Source organism: Microtus oregoni, unplaced genomic scaffold (assembly GCF_018167655.1).
Source record: "Microtus oregoni isolate MIOR12 unplaced genomic scaffold, Mior012 000045F_ref0000178, whole genome shotgun sequence".
Classification (NCBI taxonomy): domain Eukaryota; kingdom Metazoa; phylum Chordata; class Mammalia; order Rodentia; family Cricetidae; genus Microtus; species Microtus oregoni.
This window is the reverse complement of record NW_024543219.1, coordinates 3,292,257-3,315,450: the sequence shown is the minus strand read 5'-3', so window position 1 is coordinate 3,315,450 and position 23,194 is coordinate 3,292,257. Positions and strand designations below refer to the sequence as shown.

At 43.4% G+C, this 23,194-nt stretch overlaps 2 protein-coding genes across 6 annotated transcripts; one reads left to right on the top strand and one right to left on the bottom strand.

The window, feature by feature from the left end:
* Nucleotides 1-653: 653 nt before the first annotated feature.
* On the bottom strand, nt 654-20,853 carry Ska3 (spindle and kinetochore associated complex subunit 3). Of its 2 annotated transcripts, none has more exons than XM_041634140.1 (9): nt 20,475-20,853; nt 18,032-18,093; nt 17,288-17,453; nt 15,452-15,866; nt 10,135-10,241; nt 6,635-6,720; nt 4,753-4,953; nt 2,692-2,816; nt 654-1,419 (listed from the first exon to the last, which is right to left on the bottom strand). In XM_041634140.1, the coding sequence occupies exons 1-8, from the start codon at nt 20,575-20,577 to the stop codon at nt 2,694-2,696; spliced, it is 1,263 nt and encodes a 420-aa protein (XP_041490074.1). In that variant the 5' UTR covers nt 20,578-20,853; the 3' UTR covers nt 654-1,419; nt 2,692-2,693. The 2 variants fall into 2 exon arrangements, with proteins under 2 accessions (XP_041490074.1, XP_041490073.1); XM_041634139.1 differs by having other exon boundaries at nt 18,032-18,096; nt 20,475-20,838.
* Nucleotides 20,679-21,545, top strand: Mrpl57 (mitochondrial ribosomal protein L57). 4 transcript variants are annotated; one of them, XM_041634141.1, is made up of 2 exons: nt 20,679-20,782; nt 21,102-21,545. In XM_041634141.1, exon 2 carries the CDS (start codon nt 21,110-21,112, stop codon nt 21,416-21,418), a length of 309 nt encoding a protein of 102 aa, XP_041490075.1. In that variant the 5' UTR covers nt 20,679-20,782; nt 21,102-21,109; the 3' UTR covers nt 21,419-21,545. The 4 variants fall into 4 exon arrangements, with proteins under 4 accessions (XP_041490075.1, XP_041490078.1, XP_041490077.1 ...); XM_041634144.1 differs by having other exon boundaries at nt 20,697-20,760; XM_041634143.1 differs by having other exon boundaries at nt 20,704-20,796.
* The last annotated feature ends 1,649 nt before the right edge of the window (nt 21,546-23,194 follow it).

The following is a 23,194-nucleotide window of genomic DNA, read 5'->3' as shown; positions in this document are numbered from 1 at the left end:
GTCAGTTCCAAACTTCATGTCTAAAATTGGTTGACATCAACTTTGGCAAACCTAACAGCCTCAGCCTCCGTATTCTCAGCAGCACTGAAAGAAATGAATGCACGGCCTAAAACACTCCTTCCTGTGTCACCAGCCTCTTCCCCACCTCTGTACAACACTCCCCTCTTCCTGCTTCTTTAAATATTAGATTTACTCAACATATTTTATGTGTGTTTTGCTTGCATGTAGTATGTGTACCACATCTGTGTGTGCTTGGTGCCCTGGAAGTCAGAATAGGGCACGGGGGTTAGGGATGGCTGTGAACTCAGGTACCTGGAATCAGATGGGGTCCTCTGCAGGAGAAACAGCAAATAGCACTCTAAGGGCAGAAGGAGCCCTGTCCCCAGTGCTCTTCAGCTCTTCACTCCTCCCGCAGTCCCAGCCAGTAGTGTAAGGCAAATGCCATGGTGTGAAAAGGTGGGCTAGAGTTGACTTTGAAAATTATTTATTTTAGCCGGGCGGTGGTTGCGCACGCCTTTAATCCCAGCACTGGGGAGGCAGAGGCAGGCAGATCTCTGTGAGTTCGAGGCCAACCTGGTCTACAAGAACTAGTTCCAGGACAGGAACCAAAAGCTATGGAGAAACCCTGTCTCGGAAAAAAAAAAAAAAAAAAAAAAGAGAAAATTATTTATTTCATATTATGCAACAAAAAATCATACAAGCACTTAGAATTCTGGAATTCTCCACTTAATTTTCAATGCATAATTAAAATAATCTTTATGTCACAAAATATTTCCTAAAGCTGCTGGGAGGTGGTGACGCACTCCTTTAGTCCAGCACTCAGGAGCAGAGGCAGGCGAATACAGGAAGTGAGTTCCTGGACACAGGACAGTCAGGGCTACCAGAGAAACTCTGTCTCGCGGAAAGGGGTAGTTAAAAAAAGGGGGGGGGGATTCCCTAAGCCCATTAAGTACCTTACGGTATTTGCTAATTTGTCTCAAAATTTTAGCTGGTCACTACAGAATACAAGCTCCTCATCCCCCTACTGGCAACAAAGCAAAACTCTCCCAAAAGCACTATCATGAACTTAACAGATTACTTTCTAGCTGTTCTTGGATCAGAAGTATCTTAGATAGTTCTAGAATCAAGATGTTCCCATGACTCCTGGTTTCAGAATCTTCCAGACAGAATGAAGTTCAGATCTGCTGGGTGGAGAGGCCAACACAGTGTGGTGGAACAGAAACAATCGTGGAAGAATAAAAACAGTGAAAAACTGGAAGAAAAGAAAAAAGACTGACAGCAGTGAGCCCTCCTTCCTCCTCCACAGGTCTGTGCTAAAATTTCTAATAGAAAAATTTGAGAAGAACTTGAGTCCAGCTTGCTTCCCCATTTCTGTATTTCTGTCCAGCTTCTGTATTGGAAGTATTCACACTAGAATTCCTATAAACAGAAACAAATAAAATCAAGTAAGGACAATTAAGAGACATCAGGACATAAGGCAACATAGTAGCTAAGTATTCCACAAACACACACACACACTAAATTTTTTTTTATTAATTTTTTTTTAAAAAACCTGTCAAACTTAACAAGATGAACTTAAGACACTATTAAATGTAGCTGAAGAACTTAACTTTATTCTTCCAATGTATCTAGGAGTACTTAGTAATTTATTTCATGACTTATTTTTTAAACGTGCAAAACTACACACTCATACCCCATTACTCTAAATTTTATTTGTCATTCTTCCTTCAGTCTGAAGAAAAAGAGTAATTTATGAAGTTCTAGAGATACCAATCTCACAAATGTAACATTTATTCTCAAGTCTATACTCACGAAAATTAAGACTAGCCAGTATGACACTGGCCTAAAACCTGCCTAGGTTCTTGACTCAGAACACTTGCTGCACATCTGTCGGCTCACACTAAAGCACAAAACTAGACTGGGGTGTATGCATCTCATAAAAAATTCTTAGGACAGATTAAAGATTAACATTAAAATTTCAACTTCATTGAGTAACCAAATTAAACTTTTAAAATGCTTATTAACTGTGAATTAATTGCAAATAATTTTCTTTCAGGTTTCCAAGCACTTCAAAACAGCTAATAAGGCAATATAACCTATAAGTAGACTATACATATTGTACTTTTCTAACAGGCTAGGCTAGTATCTTCTGTGATGATATAAAAAGTACTGAATAAAATATGTGTTAAAAATCAGTTAAGTTCTCGATTAATCTCCCTCAAATGATAAATATAATTCTCAAAACATCCCAGGTTTTCCTAAGACTTAATTTCTTAAAAAACTTTTAAAATTTGCTGGGCGGTTAGTGATGCATGCCTTTAATCTCATAAAACACTATATTTTTTAAAAGAAAAGAGGATGGTGGCAGAATTTGAAGCAGGTAGGCAGATGTGTGATTTGAAGCCAGCCTGGTCTATGTAGCAAGTTCCAGGCCAGCCAAGGCTATACAGTAAAATGCTATTTCAAGAATTAATAATAAAAAAAAATATAAAAAGGGAATGGACTCAGTACCACACAAACAGACTAGCTAATTCGGGATGTGAGAACATGGGCCAGTTCCATGCTCAGATTGAGCCAGGCTGTTAGGCCTCCGGGGCAATGCAAATGAAAAGGGAAACCGCTACTTCCATTCGTGCCCTATTTTTCAGTCTCAGGTAACATAGGCTCGTTCTGCCATGGCATCTTACTCACTGTCACCAGTTTTCCTTGTTGGCACCTCCCCGGACGCTCTGCCCCTCATACTTAAGGAAGCCTTTCCTGGGTGGCTTTGCTTTAACCTCCAGTGGAGTAGCTAGGTTTGAGTTGTGCTTTAACATCTAAAAAGCAATGACAAATCCAGAAGTTGTTATAAACATTCAAGAAAAGCTACCAACAATTAGATACAGGTTACTTAAAATACTTTAAAAATCAGCCCTACCTCTCTCTCTGAGTATCTAGACACAATTAATTGATGTAGGTGGGTCTTCTATCTATCTGTTGTTTCATTGGTTAATTAATAAAGAAAACTGCTTGGCCTTATAGGTCAGAATTTAGATAGGTGGAGTAGACCGAACAGAATGCTGGGAGGAAGAAGGCACTGAGGCACATGCTATAGCTCTCCTCTCCTTCCTGGTAAGCCACTACCTCGTGGTGCTACACAGATTATTAGAAATGGGTTAATCAAGATGTGAGAATTAGCCAGTAAGAGGCTAGAGCTAATGGGCCAAGCAGTGTTTACAAGAATATAGTTTCTGTGTAATTATTTTGGGTAAAGCTAGCCGTGTGGGAGCTGGGAGGCAGGAAGCGGCCCGCAGCTCCTTCAACAGTTAATGAGGAGGATGAGAGTCTTCAGTGGCTTAGCCACTCCTACATACTCACTCGTGCTCCAGAAACAGCCCTAATGAAACTCATTTGAGGACACATTCACCCTCTTCTGTCTTAACATAAAAGGAGAGGGGCTCAGTTGGGAAGGGAAAGGATTGCAAGACTGGGACATGAGAAGGTACTGGGTGTCTATGCGACTATGAAGGCCAACAAGATATATTATGTACATGTATGAAAATGTTATCATGTAAGCCAGGAAGTGATGGCACATCCCAGCACTGTGGAGGCAGAGGCAGGAGGATCTCTGTGAGTTCGAGACCAGCCTGGTCTACAGCATGAGTTCCAGGACAGCCAGGACTATACAGCGAAACCCTGCTTCAAAACCAAAATAAAAAAAAAATCATGAAATCAATCATTTTATATAATTAACATAGGCTATTTAAAACATGAAAAAAAAAAACCCAGAAGCAGCATACTGGATGTAACGTGTCCTTGGGAATGGGCATGCAATAAAAGGTAGAATAAGAAAAGCAAACAAGGAAACAAAGACAAGGCTCCCTTACCTTCTCATAGAAAGAAAACCCACAACAGGAAATTGTAACCTTCTACATACACCCCCCTAAAGACAGCTGTTCTGTTCATTTTACCTCCTAAGAAAGCAAGCCATCAGGAGGGACTGGAGATGGCTTAACAGATACGAGCAAGTACAGCTCTTAGGATTAGAGTTCGGTTCCCAGCCCCACTTTGGGCAGCTCACAATTGCTTGTAACTTTAGATTTGGCGCGCTCTTCTCTCTACCCAGGCACCTGCACATATCCCACAGAGACACACATACATCACACACATAATTAAAGACAAATATTTAAAAAAGACAAAACTGTAACAGATCCTTTGTTGATCTTTCCTGGTGAGTCAGTTCTACTGGCATTTAGGCATTTTCTCACAGTTCACTGTCCTCACGGCTCCCCATGAGGCTGAAAAGCTCTAGAACAGTCACTGAGGGATTCATTGCACCTGAGGACTGACTGCCCAACACTATAGTAACCCGGATTAGAGCCAGACTGGCCCACAGCATCTACTAGCTGGTGATGCCACACCACAGAGTCACCTATTTTAACATCATGTGAGTCAGTTTGAGAAATACAGACACACGTTATTAACGACACCCTGCTGTGGTGAGTATACAGAAAACAATGTTTTCCCTTCCAGTGGAACAACAAATAGTCAATGTGGCAACCACAGATAAAAACATACTATAGAACATAAAGAGAAAACACCTTCTAAGAGTTAGGAACTGGTACTTGGTTCAGGAAAACCTTAAGGATTTTCTCAATACTCAAAGTTACACATTGGCTTGATGGTAAATATGACAGTTTATATGCAATTTCGATTTTCTAATACAAATACACAATTGTGAAAATATTAGAAAACAATAGCCCGGGAACCAACCTGGAGAATGTCCTCTGGAATTGCAGTGACTTCTGGAGGAGTAGGTGTTCTGATATTTTCACAAGAAGTAATTGTAGGAGAAGGGGGGTCTTCAAAATTCTCATAGCATTCATCTGAATTTAAAATTAACGGAGCACAATCTTCAACTTCCAGATCACTTGATGAACTATTTAGTTTTGATAATGGATAATTTCTATATACCTATAGGATAAAAATAAAATCACTGAATTATATGGTAAATAAATAATAATGTTGTAATGTATTCTATTAACTCCACTGGAGTCTATTAAAGCAGGCCCACAAATGATCCCACTTTCCTGGCCGAATTCTACCAAAATCAAGAAAATTGTATATAAAAATAAAGTACTATCTTCACTATTAATGCAGGCTTTTGGGGAGAACTCAACAGAACGGTGGCTGAACCCCGGATCTAGGCAGATTCCCCACCCCATCGTAGGCAGCACAAAACCGACCAGTTAGAGCTGAAGAGGAAGAGCTGGGTAGCAGCTCCTGAGTCCTAAGGAGGAAGATTGAGCTCTAACTTCATGAAACGTTACCAAAGCTGTGAGTGAAGAATTTCAGTGCTAAGGGTAGAACAAAGAAGGAAGGCCCAGCTCAGAACAGAATGTCTATATACGCTGCCTGCATACACACAGGATGGTTCCCCATCTAAGAGAGACTTAACATACACTCAACTCATGCTAAGTCTCAAGTTAATAAAGACAGAGTGGCTAGGAATATCACGGCAATGGGGTGCCTTCCACAGAGACAGAAACACAACAAGTGGGCATGGTGGTGCAGGCAAGAGGTCGTAGTCAATTCTCAGCAATGAAGCAAGGTCAAGGCCCCTCTGAGCTATGTGCAGCCCATTCTCTTAAACAAAATGAAAATACACACACAACAAAGATGTAAATGAGCTGAAAACAGCAAGTGCCTGCAGGCAGCCGACACGTGAAAAGAAACTGTCTGCAGCAGCACTGCCCGGTGTCACTTACTAGCTGCAGCTCAGGTGCACCAAGCTACATTTCAGTGCTTAAAAATACTGTCTGATTGCAGGCTACCATACTGAACACTAAAAAGGACAGAGCATTCCCACCATCAGCAGAGTACTGGCTGTCTCACCTGACTAATGAGGAAGGTTTTGATTATGTTAGATAAGGTAACAAGGAAAACTGAACCGGGGAGACATTAAATTACTTAAAAATTTCTTACTCAGGGAGAACCACTTTGATCTGTTTCTACTAATTCTTTTTTCTTTTTTGAGGGGGAGGAGGGATTTCAAGTCAGGGTTTCTCTGTGGCTTTGGAACCTGCCCTGGAACTCACTCTGCAGACCACGTGCTCTGCCTGCCTCTGCCTCCCAAGTGCTAGGATTAAAAGCGTGTGTCACCACTACATATGCATGTATATAATTATTTATCTTCAAGAACAACAAATTTCTTGTAAACATTCTCTTTGCTTGGTCTCAGCTAACTTTCAGATCACGACAGACAGCTGCCATCAGCTCTTGGCTCCGCTCACTGTACTCACTCTGCTGCCTTCTCACTAGCTACTTACATTTCTGTAGGCATCTTCTCTCTTTTGGTTTTCCGAGACAGGCTTTCTCGGTAGCTTTGGAACGTGTCCTGGAATTAGCTCTTGTAAACCAGGCTGGCCTCGAACTCACAGAGATCCACCTGCCTCTGCCTCCCGAGTGCTGGGATTAAAGGCGTGCACCACCACTGCCCGGCTTCCGTTCTCCTTTCTCTACTGTTATGAACAGATTCTGACACAATATGCACATTCCTAAGAGCTGCACTAGTCTGTTAGACACACTAACTCCAAAAGTCATGACTGAGTCCTAAGGAGGAAGATGAGAGCTTTTAACTTTAGTGGAACTTTACCAAAGCTCTATTGCCCACTGTAGAAGGGATTTTCAAACCAGGAGTACAGAATTTAGGTGGCAACGGTGAATCTGTATATTCAGCATCTAGAAGACATAAAATAGAAATGAAAATTAAGTTGAAATTTGGGGCAGGGAGCAGAAACCAGAAGCTGCAGAAGTCACCACGAGGCAAGGAAAAGCCCGGGGAATGCAGCAGTTGTGCGTGCGTTTGGGAAACTGACAAGTTGTCACACACAGTAAAGCAGTAAACTCTGCTGTGGCGGGGATTCCACAAAAAACCCGCTTAGGTAAAAGCAAGACAAGAGGGCAGGGTTGGGAGACTGTCTGGGCCGTGGACCGGCTAGGCCGTTAGTCCGAAACCACATGGGCGACAATGAAGGACACTTAAAAGAAATCCCACACTAGCTCAGAATTGAGAAATAGACGGTTATTTATTTAGGGGTAGACTCACAAGTCAGAATCCTCTGCTTGAACGGAGATGAGAAACCGAGTCCCGCTGAAAACGCTCAGCAGGTAAAATCACTTGCCACATAAACCTTATGACTGCTGTTCAATGCCCACGACACAGTGACTCTCAAAAGTTTTCCTTTGACGTCTGTACACACTATGGCAAGCACATACCCATACTCAAATACCCACCCACCCACACAAACAAACAAAAATTAAAAAAAAAACACTAACAGAACAAACAAGCAAACTGCAATGTGTTGGGTATAGTTCACTTCACTTGGCGGAGCGCCTCCCTCGCATGCACAAAGCCTGGAGTTCAGTCCCCAGTATCACAGAAAACGTGGTGGTGGAGGGCTGAAGAGGCGGCTCAGAGGTTGAGAGCACTTGCTGCTCTTGGAGAGGTCCTAGGTTGGTTCTGAGCACTCACGGCGGCTCACAACCACCTGCAGCATGAGCTCCACAGCTAGTGCCGCCTTCTGCCCTTTGTGGGCACTACACGGTGCACAGACATTCAAGCGGGCAAAACACTTATATACATAAAATGAAAATAAATAAATCTTTTTGGGAAATGTTATTTTAAGGTGTCTGACTTTTGTTTATGCTGCATTTGTTTAACTCTGTGAAGCTGTGATTCTTTGCCTGTCTAAAACACCTGATGGTCTAATAAAGAGCTGAATGGCCAGTAGCAAGGCAGAAGCAAGGATAGGTGGGCTGGCAGGAAGAAAGAATAGAGAGAAGGAGAAATCTGGAGGCCCAACAGCGAGAGGAAGACACAAGGGACCAGCCACCGGTCTGCCACGGAGAAGTGTGAAAGTAAGATTTACAGAAGAGGAAGATAAGAGCCCACAGGAAAAAGGTAGATGGGATAATTTAAGAAAAGTTGGCTAGAACAAGCCAACCTAAAGTCGGGCATTCCTAAGTAATAAGTATCCGCATGTGTGACTTTTTTTGAGAGCTGGATGGTGAGCCCCCCAAAAACCAAAAGAATAAAACATCACATAACAAAATCTTAAAAGAAAAAAAAAAGATATTTTAACTGGTATGGTAGTGCAAGCCTGTAATCCCAGAACTCAAGAGGTTGGGGCAAGAGGACTGCTGTGAGTTCAAGACTCAAGGTGAGACACTGCCAAAAAATATACATATATATATAAACATACATACAGTCTCCTTTCTCTCTTTCGGGTGAGTGGTGTGGTATATGCACAAGTGTGTGTCAGTACACACGACTAGAGGGTAGAGGCAAACATCAAGTGTCTCTTCAGTTGCACCCCATTTATTTGTTTTGCTTCGAGACAGGATTTCTCTGTGTTGCCCGGGCTGTCCTGGAACTCACTCTGTATGTAAATCAGGCTGGCCTTAAATACAAAGCTCTGTTTGCCTCTGCCTCTGCCTCCCTCAGTGCTGGCTCTAACATACACACATCACCACGCCTGGACTTTTATACAAATTCTGGGAATCCAAACTCAAGTCTCTCCTCATGTTTGTGTGGCAAACACTTGACCAACTGAACTATCTCCCCAGCCATACTTAAAAAAACAAACCATACTCTAATGATTTATTTACTTTAGTGTGTATGAGTGTTTTGTCTGCATGAATGTCTGTTCATACTTGTGCCTGTAGAGGTCAGAAAAGGACACTTCTCAAAACAACTCTGAGATTCCATCTTACACCTGTAAGAATGGCCAAGATCAATAACACTGATGACAACTTATGCTGGAGGAGGTTGTGGGGAAAAGGGAACACTTCTGCATTGCTGGTGGGAGTGCAAGCTGGTACAACCCCTTTGGATGTCAGTGTGGCGATTCTCAGAAAATTAGGAAACAACCTTCCTCAAGACCCAGTAATACCACTTTTGGGTATATATCCAAAGGGTGCTCAATCGTGCCACAAGGACATGTGCTCAACTATGTCCATAGCAGCATTGTTTGTCATAGCCAGAACCTGTAAACAATCTAAAAGCCCCTCGATCGAAGAACGGATAAGGAAAATGTGAGGGGCTGGAGGGATGGCTCAGTAGTTAAGAGCATTGCCTGCTCTTCCAAAGGTCCTGAGTTCAATTCCCGGCAACCACATGGTGGCTCACAAACCATCTATAATGAGGTCTGGTGCCCGCTTCTGGCATGCAGACATACACACAGACAGAATATTGTATACATAATAAATAAAATAAATAAATAAAAAAAAAAAAAAAAAAAAAAAAAAAAAAAAAAAAAAGAGCATTGCCTGCTCTTCCAAAGGTTCTGAATTCAATTCCCAGCAATCACATGGTGGCTCACAACCATCTGTAATGAGATCTGGCGCCCTCTACTGGCGTGTGGGCATACATGCAGGCAGAATGTTTTATATATAATAAATCTTAAAAAAAAAAATTTATTTTAGCCGGGCGGTGGTAGCGCACGCCTGAGGCAGGCGGATCTCTGTGAGTTCAAGACCAGCCTGGTCTACAGAGCTAGTTCCAGGACAGGCTCCAAAGCCACAGAGAAACCCTGTCTCGAAACCCCCGCCCCCAAAAAAGGAAAATGTGGTACATTTATACAATGGAGTACCACACAGCAGAAAAAAATAATTTTGCAGGAAAATGGATGGAGCTAGAAAACATCATTTTGAGTGAGGTAACCCAGACACAGAAAGACAATTATCACATGTACTCACTCATAGGTGGTTTTTAAACATAAAGCAAAGAAAGACAGCCTACAAACCACAATCCCAGAGACCTTAGACAACAATGCGGACACTAAAAGAGACTTACATAGATCTAATCTACATGGGAAGTAGAAAGTAGAAAAAGACAAGATCTCCTGAGTAAATTGGGAGCATGGGAACTTTGGGGGAAGGTTGAAGGGGGAGGGGAGAGGCAGGGAAGGGAGCAGAGAAAAATGTAGAACTCAATAAATATCAATTAAAAAAAGAAAAGAAAAAAAAAACCCACCCAAACAAACAAAAAGGATACAGTAAACTACCTAAGGTTAGTAATCTAAAAATAGAGAATAGTTGTGTCCACAGTTAACCAGGAAAGAGTACAAAGTAGAACTTAATTTTTAAACTCACCAGTCTTTCTCAGCTGCTGGCTTATAGAACGAGGAATGGCAAAAGAACTCTCAGCGGTCACAGGCCCTGTCCCCATGGCCTCTCCGCTGGCAGTGCTCAGAGGGGAACTGTAAAGTCACAGGAGTTAAACTTTATCTTATACTTCAGTTTGGGGTCGTTCGTTTTTGGTTTATGAAATAAAGACCAATGCAAGAAATTAAAATAATTTAGAAATGCATTTGATATACATACCTTTAAATATTTAAAGTAGTATACATATTTATTTTAAATAATCAAATATATAAAGCAAGATGTGGAGGCACATACACATAATCCTAGCACTTGAGAGACAACAGGTGATTCCCTGCTTGATCGCCCTGAATCAGAAATCTGTGGATATTACCCAGTATACACAGTAAGTTAGTATTAATAGGCTAGTGTGGCAGGATTTGTTTTTTTTTTTAATTAGTCTATCTGGTAGAAAGCAAAATTATTGAAGCCCATTAACAAGTTGGGTGGAAGGAGGTTAGAGAGATGGTTCAGTGGTTAAGAGCACTGGCTACTGTTCCAAAGGACAATCCTAGGTGCTCTGACACCTTTTTTTGCCAGGCATGAATGAGGTGCATGCATAGACACACATTCAGATAAAAGACCCAAACATACAAAAAACTAAAACTAAAAACACACAAACAAAATAAAAGTGTCATTATTTTAGAATAAAAAGACTAAATCTGTCATTTTATTAAGATTGACTTGCTCTAGCTGGGCAGTGGTGGGTGCACAACTTTAATCCCAGCACTCTGGAGGCAAAGGCAGGTGGATCTCTGTAAGTTTGAGGCCAGCCTGGTGTACAGAGTAAATTCTAGGACAGCCAGGGCTACTCAGAGAAACACTATGTGTGTGATGTGGGGGGGGGGGGGGGATTGACTTGATCAATTACACAAATACACAGGAGAGAATACTGCATGCTGTGCAGATCCTACCACTCCTTAGGAAATTAACAGCATACACTTCATTGATGAAATTACTGATTCAAGATTTAAAATACGAAACAGTTGAAATCTTTCTAAAAGTGGGCTGGAGAGACGGCTCAGTGTTTCCTGTCCTTCCAGAAGACCCCAGCTCAGCTCCTAGGCACAGACATCAGGAATCAGGAACAGCTCATGTTACCCTAGTTACCAAGGCTAAGATTAAAAAAAAAAAAGTGATGGCATACATACACCTTTAATCTCAGCACTCAGAAGGCAGGGGCAGGGGCGTCTTTGTGAATTTCAGGCCTTCGGAGATTACACAGAGAGGCCCTGACTCAAAGGAACAAAATCAACAACAAAAACTCAACCAAACACAAAACCCCAAGTTTTGCTGGCATGGAAGTCAGGAAAGCAGGGCACATTTTTTTACTACTGGTGGGAGTTTAAACCACTGTTGGGCATGCACCCAAAGGAGTTTATATCCTACTACAGAGATACGTGGTGCTCAACTACATCCACTGTTGGGCATGCACCCAAAGGAGTTTATATCCTACTACAGAGATACATGGTGCTCAACTACATCCACTGTTGGGCATGCACCCAAAGGAGTTTATATCCTACTACAGAGATACATGGTGCTCAACTACATCCACTGTTGGGCATGCACCCAAAGGAGTTTATATCCTACTACAGAGATACATGGTGCTCAACTACATCCACTGTTGGGCATGCACCCAAAGGAGTTTATATCCTACTACAGAGATACATGGTGCTCAACTACATCCACTGTTGGGCATGCACCCAAAGGAGTTTATATCCTACTACAGAGATACATGGTGCTCAACTACATCCACTGTTGGGCATGCACCCAAAGGAGTTTATATCCTACTACAGAGATACATGGTGCTCAACTACATCCACTGTTGGGCATGCACCCAAAGGAGTTTATATCCTACTACAGAGATACATGGTGCTCAACTACATCCACTGTTGCTTTATTCATGGCAGCCAGGAAAGCTTGCATGGTCATCAACTGACAACAGATAATGAAAATGCGGCACATTTATACAATGGAACATTATTCAGCTGATAAGAAAAATGAAATCATGCCGGGCGTTGGTGGCGCACGCCTTTAATCCCAGCACTTGGGAGGCAGAGGCAGGCGGATCTTTGTGAGTTCGAGACCAGCCTGGTCTACAAGAGCTAGTTCCAGAACAGGCTCCAAAACCACAGAGAAACCCTGTCTCGAAAAACCAAAAAAAAAAAAAAAAAAAAAAAAGAAAAAGAAAAATGAAATCATGATATTGCAGGTAAATGGATGGAGCGGTAAACAATCATATCTTCTCTTGAATGTAGAATGGATACAGTACTGGTGTGTGTGTGTGTGATATTGGACTCCCCTCAGTATGCTGTAAATATGATTGGTTAATTAATAAAGAAACTGGCTTGACCTGATAGCGTACAGTAGAGTGAGGTGGGGAAAACTAAACTGAATGCTGGGAGAAAGAAGGGCAGAGTAAGAGAGAAGCCATGGAGCCACTGCCAGAGACAGACATGCTGAAATTTTGCCAGTATGCCACAGCCTTGTGGCGATACAGATTAATGGAAATGGGTTAAATTAAGATGTTAGAGTTAGCCAGCAATACACCAAGCAGTGATTTAATTAATACAGCTTCTGCATGATTATTTTGGGAGTCTGGGCGACTGGGAAACAAATAGGCAGACTCCTATGACATGTGTGTCTGTGCGTGTGTGTGTTTGTGGTGTACAGAGATGATGGTTGTATAACCAAGCATGAAGGATTAAGTAGGGTGGGGGAGGAGGGCAGAACAGAGGGACAACTAACACTAAAAATCTTTGAAAAAGTCATGAAGACCCACTACTGTAAATGCTTCTTAAAACATATGAAACGTTTCAATGGAGTTACGCTATAACCAGGAACAATGGTGCCATCCCAGAGATATCACAGATTAAAAAGCCCAGCGATGGGCTAGAGAGATGGCTCAGAAGTTAAGAGCAGTGACTGCTCTTCCAGAGCTCCTGAGTTCAATTCCCAAATAGTGGCTCAAAACCATCTATAATGAGATCTAGTGCCCTCTTCTGGTGTGCAGGCAGAACACTGTAAACATAATAAATTAAAAAAAAAAAATCCCAGCGCCTGGAATGGGTTACCTTTCGGAGTTATTTGTTGGTGAGGTCCCATAGACTCCCACACATTACAGATGACATATGTCCACTGGAATTTTAGAAATAAAACCATGCTTAACACCTAACACTACTATTGGGGACAAGAACCCATGGTTAGATGGGTCTTAGGAAAGAAACTACTATTAATTCTGATACATGGACATAGTATTAAACTGAAGCTTAATGACACTGCTATGCCACAGATTAGTGTACCCACCTACCCAATGCTTTCTTTAAGACAAGCTCTATGACGCCAGGCAATGGTGGCGCACGCCTTTAATCCCAGCATTCGGGAGGCAGAGGCAGGCGGATCTCTGTGAGTTCAAGACCAGCCTGGTCTACAGAGCTAGTTCCAGGACAGGCTCCAAAGCCACAGAGAAACCCTGTCTTGAAAAACCAAAAAAAAAAAAACAAAAAAAAAAAAACAAAAAAAAAACAAAAAAAGACAAGCTCTATGTAGGCCTGCTTGTCCTGGAGCTTACTATGTAGACCAGTGATGTGGGATTCCCCTCTGTATGCTGTAAATACCATTGGTTAATAAAAAAGCTGCTTTGGGGCTATTGCAGCACTGAATAGGGCAAAACAGGAATTCCAAGCAGATGCAGGAGGAGAAAGATGGCGGAGTCAGAGAGAAGCCAAGTAGCTGCCGCAGAAATACCGAACACTTACTGGTAGGCCACAACTACGTGGCGATACAGATTAATAGAAATGGGTTAAAATATAAGAGCTAGCCAATAAGAAGCACTAGCTAACAGGCTAAGTGGTGTTGTAATAATACAGTTTCTGTGTGATTATTTCAGGTCTGGGCAGCCATCTGACTACAGACTAGGCTAGCCTCAAACTCAGAGATATGCCTCCTGAGTGCTGGGATTAAAGGCATGCACCACCAGGGTCAGCCTGATTACTGTATCTCTCTGAATCTTTATCAAGGCAGCTTCATTTTTTGTTGTTTTTGTTTTGTTCGAGACAGGCTCTCTCTACAAAGCCCCAGTTGTCCTGAAAATCTCATTACAGAGACCAGGATGGCCTTGAACTCTTGACAGAACAGCCTACCTCTGCCTTTTGAGTGCTGGGAGTAAAGGTGTTAATCACCACGTCTGCCCGTCTGGGAAAAGCTTCTTTTTGCAGATGACCATTACACAGAGATTTACTACAGTCAACATGGGGAGGGTAAAAGACAACAGAGTGCTCAGCCCTAACTGAGTCTTGAGATCATCTTGGTGGAGATGAAAAGAGCAGAGGCAGCAGATGACGACATTAAAATGTATTTTCCTGGCACAATAGGCGGTTGTTTGCACATAGGAACTCACAACCATTTTGACAGAATACCTAAGGTTAAATCATACAAAATCCCAACATGGAGGAGGAAGTCACAAAGTCTTACCCTTAGCAGAGGAGCTACAGGCAACTGTTATCTGCTGTTTTCTTTAAGGTAGACTAGACTATGCTCCAGCAGTAAAAGGGCAACACAAATCAGACTCCATGGGTTATTAAAACAAAACAAAACAAAAACAAACAAAAAAAGACATGAATTGGAGGAGCTTAGGTACTAAAATCAAAAACACTGTATAAAGTTTCCGAAGAATAGCCGGGCGGTGGTGGCGCACGCCTTTAATCCCAGTACTAGGGAGGCAGAGGCAGGCGGATCTCTGTGAGTTCGAGGCCAGCCTGGTCTACAAGAGCTAGTTCCAGGACAGGCTCCAAAAGCTACAGAGAAACCCTGTCTCGAAAAACTAAAAAAGTTTCCGAAGAATTAACAAAAATATTTTCTTTCTTTCTTTTTTTTTTTTTTTTTTGGTTTTTTGAGACAGGGTTTCTCTGTGGCTTTGGAGCCTGTCCTGGAACTAGCTCTTGTAGACCAGGCTGGTCTCGAACTCACAGAGATCCACCTGCCTCTGCCTCCCGAGTGCTGGGATTAAAGGCCTGCGCCACCACCGCCGGTAACAAAAATATTTTCAAGGGCCTGAGGCTCAGCAGTTAACATCACATATGGCTCTTGGACCAGAGTTTGGTTCCCAGCATCTACATCAGACAGCTCACAAGGTCGTGCACCTCCAGTTCCAAGGGGCATCCAATGCCTGTGCCTCTGAGGGCACCTGCACATGAGCTTACCAGCATATACTCACACATGTAATTAAAAACCACAAAATAAATCTTTAAAAAAATTCCAAGTTGTTTACCTTTTAATGTTCTTCATATTTTTAAGTCCCATTGTATAATCTTCATTTAAACACATAGTGTATTCGGATATACCAAAGTTTTCTAATTTAGGAGTTACACACTCAAAATCATCCATCTTTAGAGCACACCTGGGAGTCTTTAGCACTGTGATGCAAGAGTCTTTGGCAGGAGGAGTTTCAGACAGGCATTCTTCTTCAGGGCTCTCAGCAGTCTGCGGAGGATTTGGTGGGACTTGGGAGACCATGTACCGCTCAAGTCCAAAATCTGAAAGCTGTGGGCTGCACAGTAGGGGCTTTTCAGCAACAGAACTGCTGGGAACACACTGCTCTGACTGCTCACCCTCCACTCCAGGTTTCTGAATGTCTTCACACACACCCAGCTCCGAGGTCGGGTCACTGACCGTGAGCTCACACACTGGGAGGAAAAGCCAAAGACGTAATTTCTGGTCAAACAGCAAGACAGAAAACCTCTTGCTCGTTAAAACAACACAGTATAGCCAGCCCACCCCAAATACTCCATGTCAGTCAACTGTCTCTTCTGCAAGTCTGGTATATACATCTTACCTACTTGTGTTCCATCTACACACTTCAGAGAAATGAAACTGCTTTGAAAAAACCAACACCTACTAAAAAAATCCAATTTCTTATTCCTCAATATGATTTATTAATCAGACTTAAGTTTTCTGAAAGTATTATTAGTATGGAATTAGTGCATAAGCAACTTTATCGTAGATTTAATACAAACTGTAACAATATGATTTTAGACTTAGTTTTGTAAAAATTTTTAATTACTTTGTTTATGTGTGCCACAGGGTACATGGGGGTCCTGGAAACCAAACGCAGGTTGTCAGGTCAGGTGACAAGTGCCTTTACCCAGAGCCGTTTTGCCAGCCATAGACTTAACTTTTGAGTACCCAAGTACAAAAGAAAAGGAGTATTTGAATCTTTGATTATTTTAGGAGGAAAGCAAACTATATTATACATTTTCTATCTTCTAAAGTAAATTGAATTCTAGTACATGTTGATTAACATACCACACATATATACTTGCTGATTTCATTAATGCTTTCCTCAGATACAAAGATCATCTTCATAAAAGACCAAGATATTGAAGCATATTAAAGCCTGCCCTGGGAGATAATGAGCAGAATGGCAGCAGCAGCATTAACACTGGGCAACAATCACCAGCTGGCCTCCAAAGGGCTGCAAAATGCTCAGCTCTAACTGGTCTTTATGAGACCTCATGAAGTAGACACATTAAATTCCCCCACCATACACTGAGGAGCAAGGTCAGTTATTAGACCCTGAGTAACGACAACTTTTCAGCTGGTGACCCTTCTCTCCCCGGTTCCTAGGTTACAGGCATGTGCTGCTTTGATGAGCCACCATGGTACAGTAAACTACTTTATTAATTTACAAAGCTCAAGCACCTTGTTCTGCTGAGGAGGAATCTGAATGTAAGAGAAATGAGCGAGTTCCCAGTGGTTCTCCAGCTACTTATTGGTGGAGCTAACCAGGCTCACTTGTTCATTTTCAACAGCTCAAAGACACTTTCACCCAGCACCACAGAAAGGAGAGCAAGGGCAGTTTTATTTCTTGCTGCAAGTCTTACTACTATGTAGCCCAGGCTAGCCCGAAGCTTGCTAGTTAGTGTCCAAGAGGTCCTTCAAATTCAAGATCCACAAGGACTGCTCACAGTGTACCGCTGACTAGCACAGAGTGCTGAATGCTCACCGAACAACCCGGCAGACAGAACTAAGGCCCCAGTCATTTTTTTGTCTTACTCATTCTGCCTTCTTCTGTACCGAGATGCTAAGAAATGAAAGTCAGTCAAACCTGAATCTTCCTTGTCACGTGTCTGATAGCCATACTTCTGGAAAAACTCTCTTAGTTTCATGATGTCTGTTGAATTTTTTTTCATCAGTACTTTTGTTGCCTTTATGAATCTTGTGCTATCTTGACTTTCCAATCTTGCTTTATTGAGATGAGTGGTAACATCATCCTTTTAGGGAGAAAGCAAATATAATACGTATGGTCTAATCTACTGTGTAATGGCTATCATTACGTTTAGACTTACTATGCTCAAGAGACCAAGAAACAAAATAGCCTCTAGCAATAAGCCCCTAAATTGTACAGGCTATCCCCTAATTGCCCACTTCCCTCCTTCCCCAGACAATGACAACTAATCTTAAAATTGAATGATCTTGTAAAATTTACTTTTCCTGCAAGAAGTCACAAGACTAACTGCCATTCCTGCTTTTGCAATCAAGCTTGCTTACTCTGCTCAAAGAGATGACTAGACTATTGCAAGACATACATGTTAAAACAGGCCCTACTTACATGCACACAGAATACTTGTAATCCCTGGCTTTTAGCCCTGGGTTGATATGGCTAAATGCTGCAGCTTGGCAGCGCTCTCAGGGACTACTCTGGTCCCAAGCAGTCAGGTGCCAGGAAATAAAAAGTCTCTTATTAAAATCTTAGGTGCTGCCTGACTGGTGGATCTCTGAGAGACCCAGACTTCTAATAACTTAAGCTACAGAAAATCACCCACCATGAAAAATGATAAATAAATAGTACCTTTAGAGTCTGAACTTCTGAGAGAAGGTCATATAAAACTCTCATTGGAGAATCCTCAAAGTCTTCTAGGAAGGAAGGGAAAAAGTTCAATAAGGATGAGGAAAACAGAAAAGTTAGAATAGTTCCTCAGACATAAAAATCCTGCTGGGTGTGGTGCCTTTTAATCCCAGCAGTTGGAAGGTAGAGCTGGCAGATCTCTGAGTTCCAGGACAGTCAGAGCTACAGAGAAATTCTATCTTAACAAACTAACAGCAAAAACAAAATAAACAAATAAATAACCTTCAATGAACAACAACATACACAAAGTACATAAATCTCCAGACGTAGCAGGCCAGGTCTTTGATTCACAACTGAGGCAAAAAGCAGATGGATCTATTTGAGTTCAAGGCCAGATCCCAGGTATGATCAACACAGCAAGGGCTACACAGTGAGTTCTTATCTCACCAAATAAAGTACACCTAACAGACAAATGTCCTAAATACAGAAACACAAAATATAGCAAATGATACAAGGGAGTAATGGAGTAACTGCTGTACAATGTGGATGATGGACGTGGGGAACGATGCTAAAGGGCTGCATCCTCTAGGGTTCTTTTTACAGGAAAGGTCCGGAATGGGCAAGTCCACTCACACAGAAAGACATAAGGTTGTCTAAAGCCAGCGGGGTGGCACTGATAGGACTGGGGGAACAACTGTTTGCTATTTTCTTCCTCCCTCCGTCCCTCTGTCCCTCCGTCCGTCCCTCCCTCCCTTCCCTCCCTCCCTCCCTCCCTTTCTAATGAATCGGTTTGGGTTTACTAAGAGACACCTGTAAAGACAGGAGCAAGCTAAACCTTCTTCTGTACTGAGAGTTCCACAACTGACTATACTAAGAACCAGTGAAAAGCATTCTGAAGAGTTTTGCTGTATGTAAATTATCTCAAAGAGAATTTGGAAGTCCATTTAGTGATCCAACACTATAGTCACTGTTGGTTGGGGTTTCTATTGCTGCAAGGAACACCATGACCAAAAGCAACTTGGGGGAGGAAAGGGTTTATTTGCCCAACACTTCCACATCACAACCCATCAGTGAAGGAAGTCAGGACAGGAACTCAAACAGGGTAGGAACCTGGAGGCAGGGGCTGATGCAGAGGCCATGGAGGAGTGCCGCTTACTGGCTTACTCAGCCTGCTTCTACAGAACCATGACCACCAACCCAGAATAACCCATCTACAATGGGCTGGGCCCTCCCACATCACATGCACTAAGAAAAAGCCCTCTAGGCTTACCTACAGGCCAGTCTTAGGGAGGCATTTTTCAACTGGGATTCCCTCCTCTCAGAGGACTCTAGCCTGTGTCAACCTGACAGAAAATTAGCTGACAGAAAATTAGCCTGCACAGTTATAAAGAGTAAAACTGCTGGTAACTATCGTCTGTGTATTTTTTACATAATAATTAAAGAATTATTACTATTACAACTTTTCATTGTAAAAAACAAATGAAGTTTGTGTAGAGGTAATGTTTTGGTAAGAATACTGACCAGCAAACACTTTGTGAAAAGCAATTTTTATAGAATCAAAAATACTAATGCACTTTAATCTATTATGCTGCGTTCACTCAAAAACATAAACAAATACAGCACATTTTAATCCCCTAAAATAAGAATGGCAGAAAGGTTGCTAAAACAGTAAGTTATGTCTCTTGTGAGTTAACATTTCCAAATGGACGGTTTACCAGAACTAATAGGAATCTGTGTTTACAGGGTGCAATATTATTTAAGACACATTACAATTGTGTCATTTTAAGGAAACAATCTCAAAATTTGAACCACTGTTGCAACAATTTTTTTTGGGGGGGGGGGGGTGTTCTGTAGCTTTGGAGCCTGTCCTGGAAATAGCTCTTGTAGACCAGGCTGGTCTCGAACTCACAGAGATCTGCCTGTCTTTGCCTCCCGAGTGCTGGGATTAAAGGCGTGCGACACCATCGCCCGGCTTGCAACGATTTTTTTAAAGACAGGTTGTTACTGTGGACGGTCTGGAGCTCCCTATGGGGCGCAGGCTGGCCTGGAACTCCCCAACCACTTGGGAGGCAAAGGCAGAGTGAGTTCCAGGACAGGCTCCAAAGCTACAGAGAAACCCTGTCTCAAAAACAAAACAAAAGAAACGGCGTTGAATTTTATTTATTAAAAAAAAAAACAGCAGTACTGAGTATTTGTACTGGAAATACAGTATCACTGAAGAAACTGCAGATGTTTGTTAGCTTCAACGCACACACAGGAGAACTGCGCTTAGTGCGTTTCCGAACAGACGAAGGTGGATGCTGTTGGCAAGCAGCCAACACCCCAGGACGCCTGGCAAGCACAGTCAGCCTGGACGACACCGGCAAAGCACAGCTCGCCTTCGCCCACCCTGGCGGGGGCCGCCGCCCACTGACAACCGCGCCCGCCCGGCCGCCCGCGCCCTCACCGCTGTCCTCGCCGTCCAGCGCCAGCGTCAGCCGGGCCGTCTCGCCGTCCAGCACGGCGGCCAGACCCCGCAGCTTAGAGTGGAAACTCTGGATAGGGTTCATGCTGCGGGAAGCTGAGCCGACCGCCGACCTCCTCGCTCAGCCTCCAACCCGCCGCTCATTTGAATCCTACCGCCCGGAACCAGGAGCCCACTCCGCGCACGCGCAGACTCTCGCGAGAGCGGAGATCTCGCACCGGGGCCCCAGGACTCCCAGGACGAAACTCGCGCGTGCGTCCTCGCTTCGGTCAGTGTCTGAGAACTCGGAGGTGAGAGCGTCTAAGTGAGTTCGAGGGTCAGGCGCGTTCTTTGGGGGGCCTATCGTCCCCCGCCGTGTGGTCGACACCGGTGCCCCACTTCCGGTGAGGGGCAGAGCGAGCCCTGGCATCGACCCGGTCCCCTGTCCCCCACTTCCGGTGAGGGGCAGAGCGAGCCCTGGCGTCGGCCCGGTCCCCTGCCCCCCACTTCCGGTGAGCTGCTCAGGCATCGGCCCAGTGGGCGCGGGACGTGGGAGGCAGCGCGGCACGTACGCTGCTCGCTTCCCGGCTCCGGATCTCAGCGACCCCGGCTTCCGTGTCCTTTCCTCAGGAGGCGCCATGTTCCTCACCGCCGCCCTCCTCCGCGGCCGCATTCCGGGCCGGCAGTGGATCGGGAAGCACCGGCGGCCACGGAACGTGTCTTCCCAGATGAAGGCGAACTTGTTGCGTCGCCTGGAGGTGGAGGCCGAGAACCACTACTGGCTGAGCATGCCCTACATGACGGCGGAGCAGGAGTTCGGCCACGCCGCGCAGCGCCGGGCGCAGGCGTTCGAGGCCATCAAGGCGGCCGCCACTTCCAGATTCCCCGAGCATAGATACGTTGCCGACCAGCTAGGCCATCTCAACGTCACCAAGAAATGGTCCTGACCTGGAGTCATCACCTTTGCTCTCAGGGAGACGAGACTGTTGTGTACTTTGCTGGCCCCGGAGCTGAAGGAAAATGTAATTTATGTAACCTTCGACCAGAATATTATTAAAGTAAACATGATTAATAGTTGTTTCCTCTAGGATATTTGGGACTCTCCCTAAGCACTGGCTCACGCCTGTGACCCTCACACCCAGGAGGAAGAGGGAGAGAAATCTCTGCTGGTGTGCTCAGACCCAGCCTCAGAAAGCCAAGGAAAGAATATTTGGGGCTCTAACCTTGCTATCTGTGCGTAATTTCTGATCGATTGTCAGTTGTGGTTTGTTTGTTTCCTGACCTCAAATTTGGTAACCTTGCCTGTCTCCAGGAGCTGAAATGAAAGGCATTGGCTCCCTGCCCTACCGTGAACTGTGGCGTTTTTTTGGAGCTAGGTCTCCCTGTGTATTGAACTCACGAGATCCGCTGGCCTCCGCCTCCTAACGCTAGGATTAGCGGCTCCCCTTCGCACCTTGAGCTTTTTTTTTTTTTAATACTGTTATAAAAACTAACCTGACGAGTCTAATCGGAGACACTTGCCTAGGACTTTGTTGTACAAGTTTTCTTAGTTTCTGTCTAGAGCAGCACCTATGTGTGGGGAGCAACTCCGTCGGTGGGGGATGGGATATGTTGAAAGACCATTTCACAGGAGTCACCTAAGACTATCAAAAACAGACATTTACGATTCATAACAGTAGCAAAATTACAGCTATAAATGTGCAATGAAAACATTTTATGGTTGGGGTCACCACACCATGAGGAACTGTATTAAAGGGTCACAGCATTAGGAAGTTTGAGGACCACTGGTCTAGAGTGTTTACTCCCCAGCACAGTAAGGTGGGTATGGTGGAGCATACCTGGAATCTCAGCATTCTGGAGGTGGAGGCAGTTCAGAAGGACAAGGTCATAGCCCACTATGGAGCAAGGTTGAGGCCAGCCTGAGATACATGAGACCATTTCGCAAAAGAAAGGGGTATTTTCTTCCAGGATTTGAGCACCGTGGGTGGACGTGTGAAGTGAAAGACGCTTATTAAGTCAGGTCTCTATATTTTCGTTCTTTGAAGAAGGGTCTATAAGTAGAATAATTTATATTGTCTTTTTTTCTTGACTGTGTAGTGTGTGGAACAGTCTTAAGGTGGCAGTAGACCCTTTGTGTACTGACACTGCCAAAATGCTACCCTGCAGTTACACAGAAAAGAGTAGTGAATTTGTTCCCTTCTGTACTGTTTGTGGTAGGAAAGCAATTTAATGAAAGGATAATTCAGGTCTACAGTCCAGAGACTGCTGCTTTTGACACTCTGGTTTACATCTTCCCAGCTACCCACAGATGCTTAGTCATTGTTCATATAGAGGGAATTATACTAGTGTTTCAGAAATGCTGAGTCAAGTCTGCACTTGGGACTGTTTAGGCCTCTTTGCTTATAATCCACCTTTTCTCTGTAATTTGGTCATTACAGTTTTTTATAAATTTGCAGGAAAGTTTGTGATTCACGAAACAACAGTGAAAACTATGAATGGTTCCCTTCATCATTTTGCTTCCTATTTCCCTTTCCTCAACAGCACAGTGTTTTCTTGGACATGAGTCAACTACCTTTTCTTCTAAATCTAATGGACATAAACAAAACTAGTACACTTAATACATAATCCATACATCTACTCTTAACATGTAGTGAGCACTTCTAAACATGTAGCAAAACTAGACATTTAAGCAAAGGGCTGAGAGGTAATTACTACACTCACAG

What these genes read in the sequence shown, in the direction of transcription:
- Ska3 (XM_041634139.1), bottom strand. Translation starts at nt 20,577, where the DNA reads ATGAACCCTATCCAGAGTTTCCACTCTAAGCTGCGGGGTCTGGCCGCC. An exon ending in ACGTGACAAGGAAGATTCAG is followed by an intron (nt 15,867 to 17,287) that starts GTTTGACTGACT and finishes TTTTCCTCCCAG; the next exon opens with TGTGTGAGCTCACGGTCAGT. An exon ending in TTCCAGAGGACATTCTCCAG is followed by an intron (nt 2,817 to 4,752) that starts GTTGGTTCCCGG and finishes ATTGCTTTTTAG; the next exon opens with ATGTTAAAGCACAACTCAAA.
- Mrpl57 (XM_041634141.1), top strand. Translation starts at nt 21,110, where the DNA reads ATGTTCCTCACCGCCGCCCTCCTCCGCGGCCGCATTCCGGGCCGGCAG.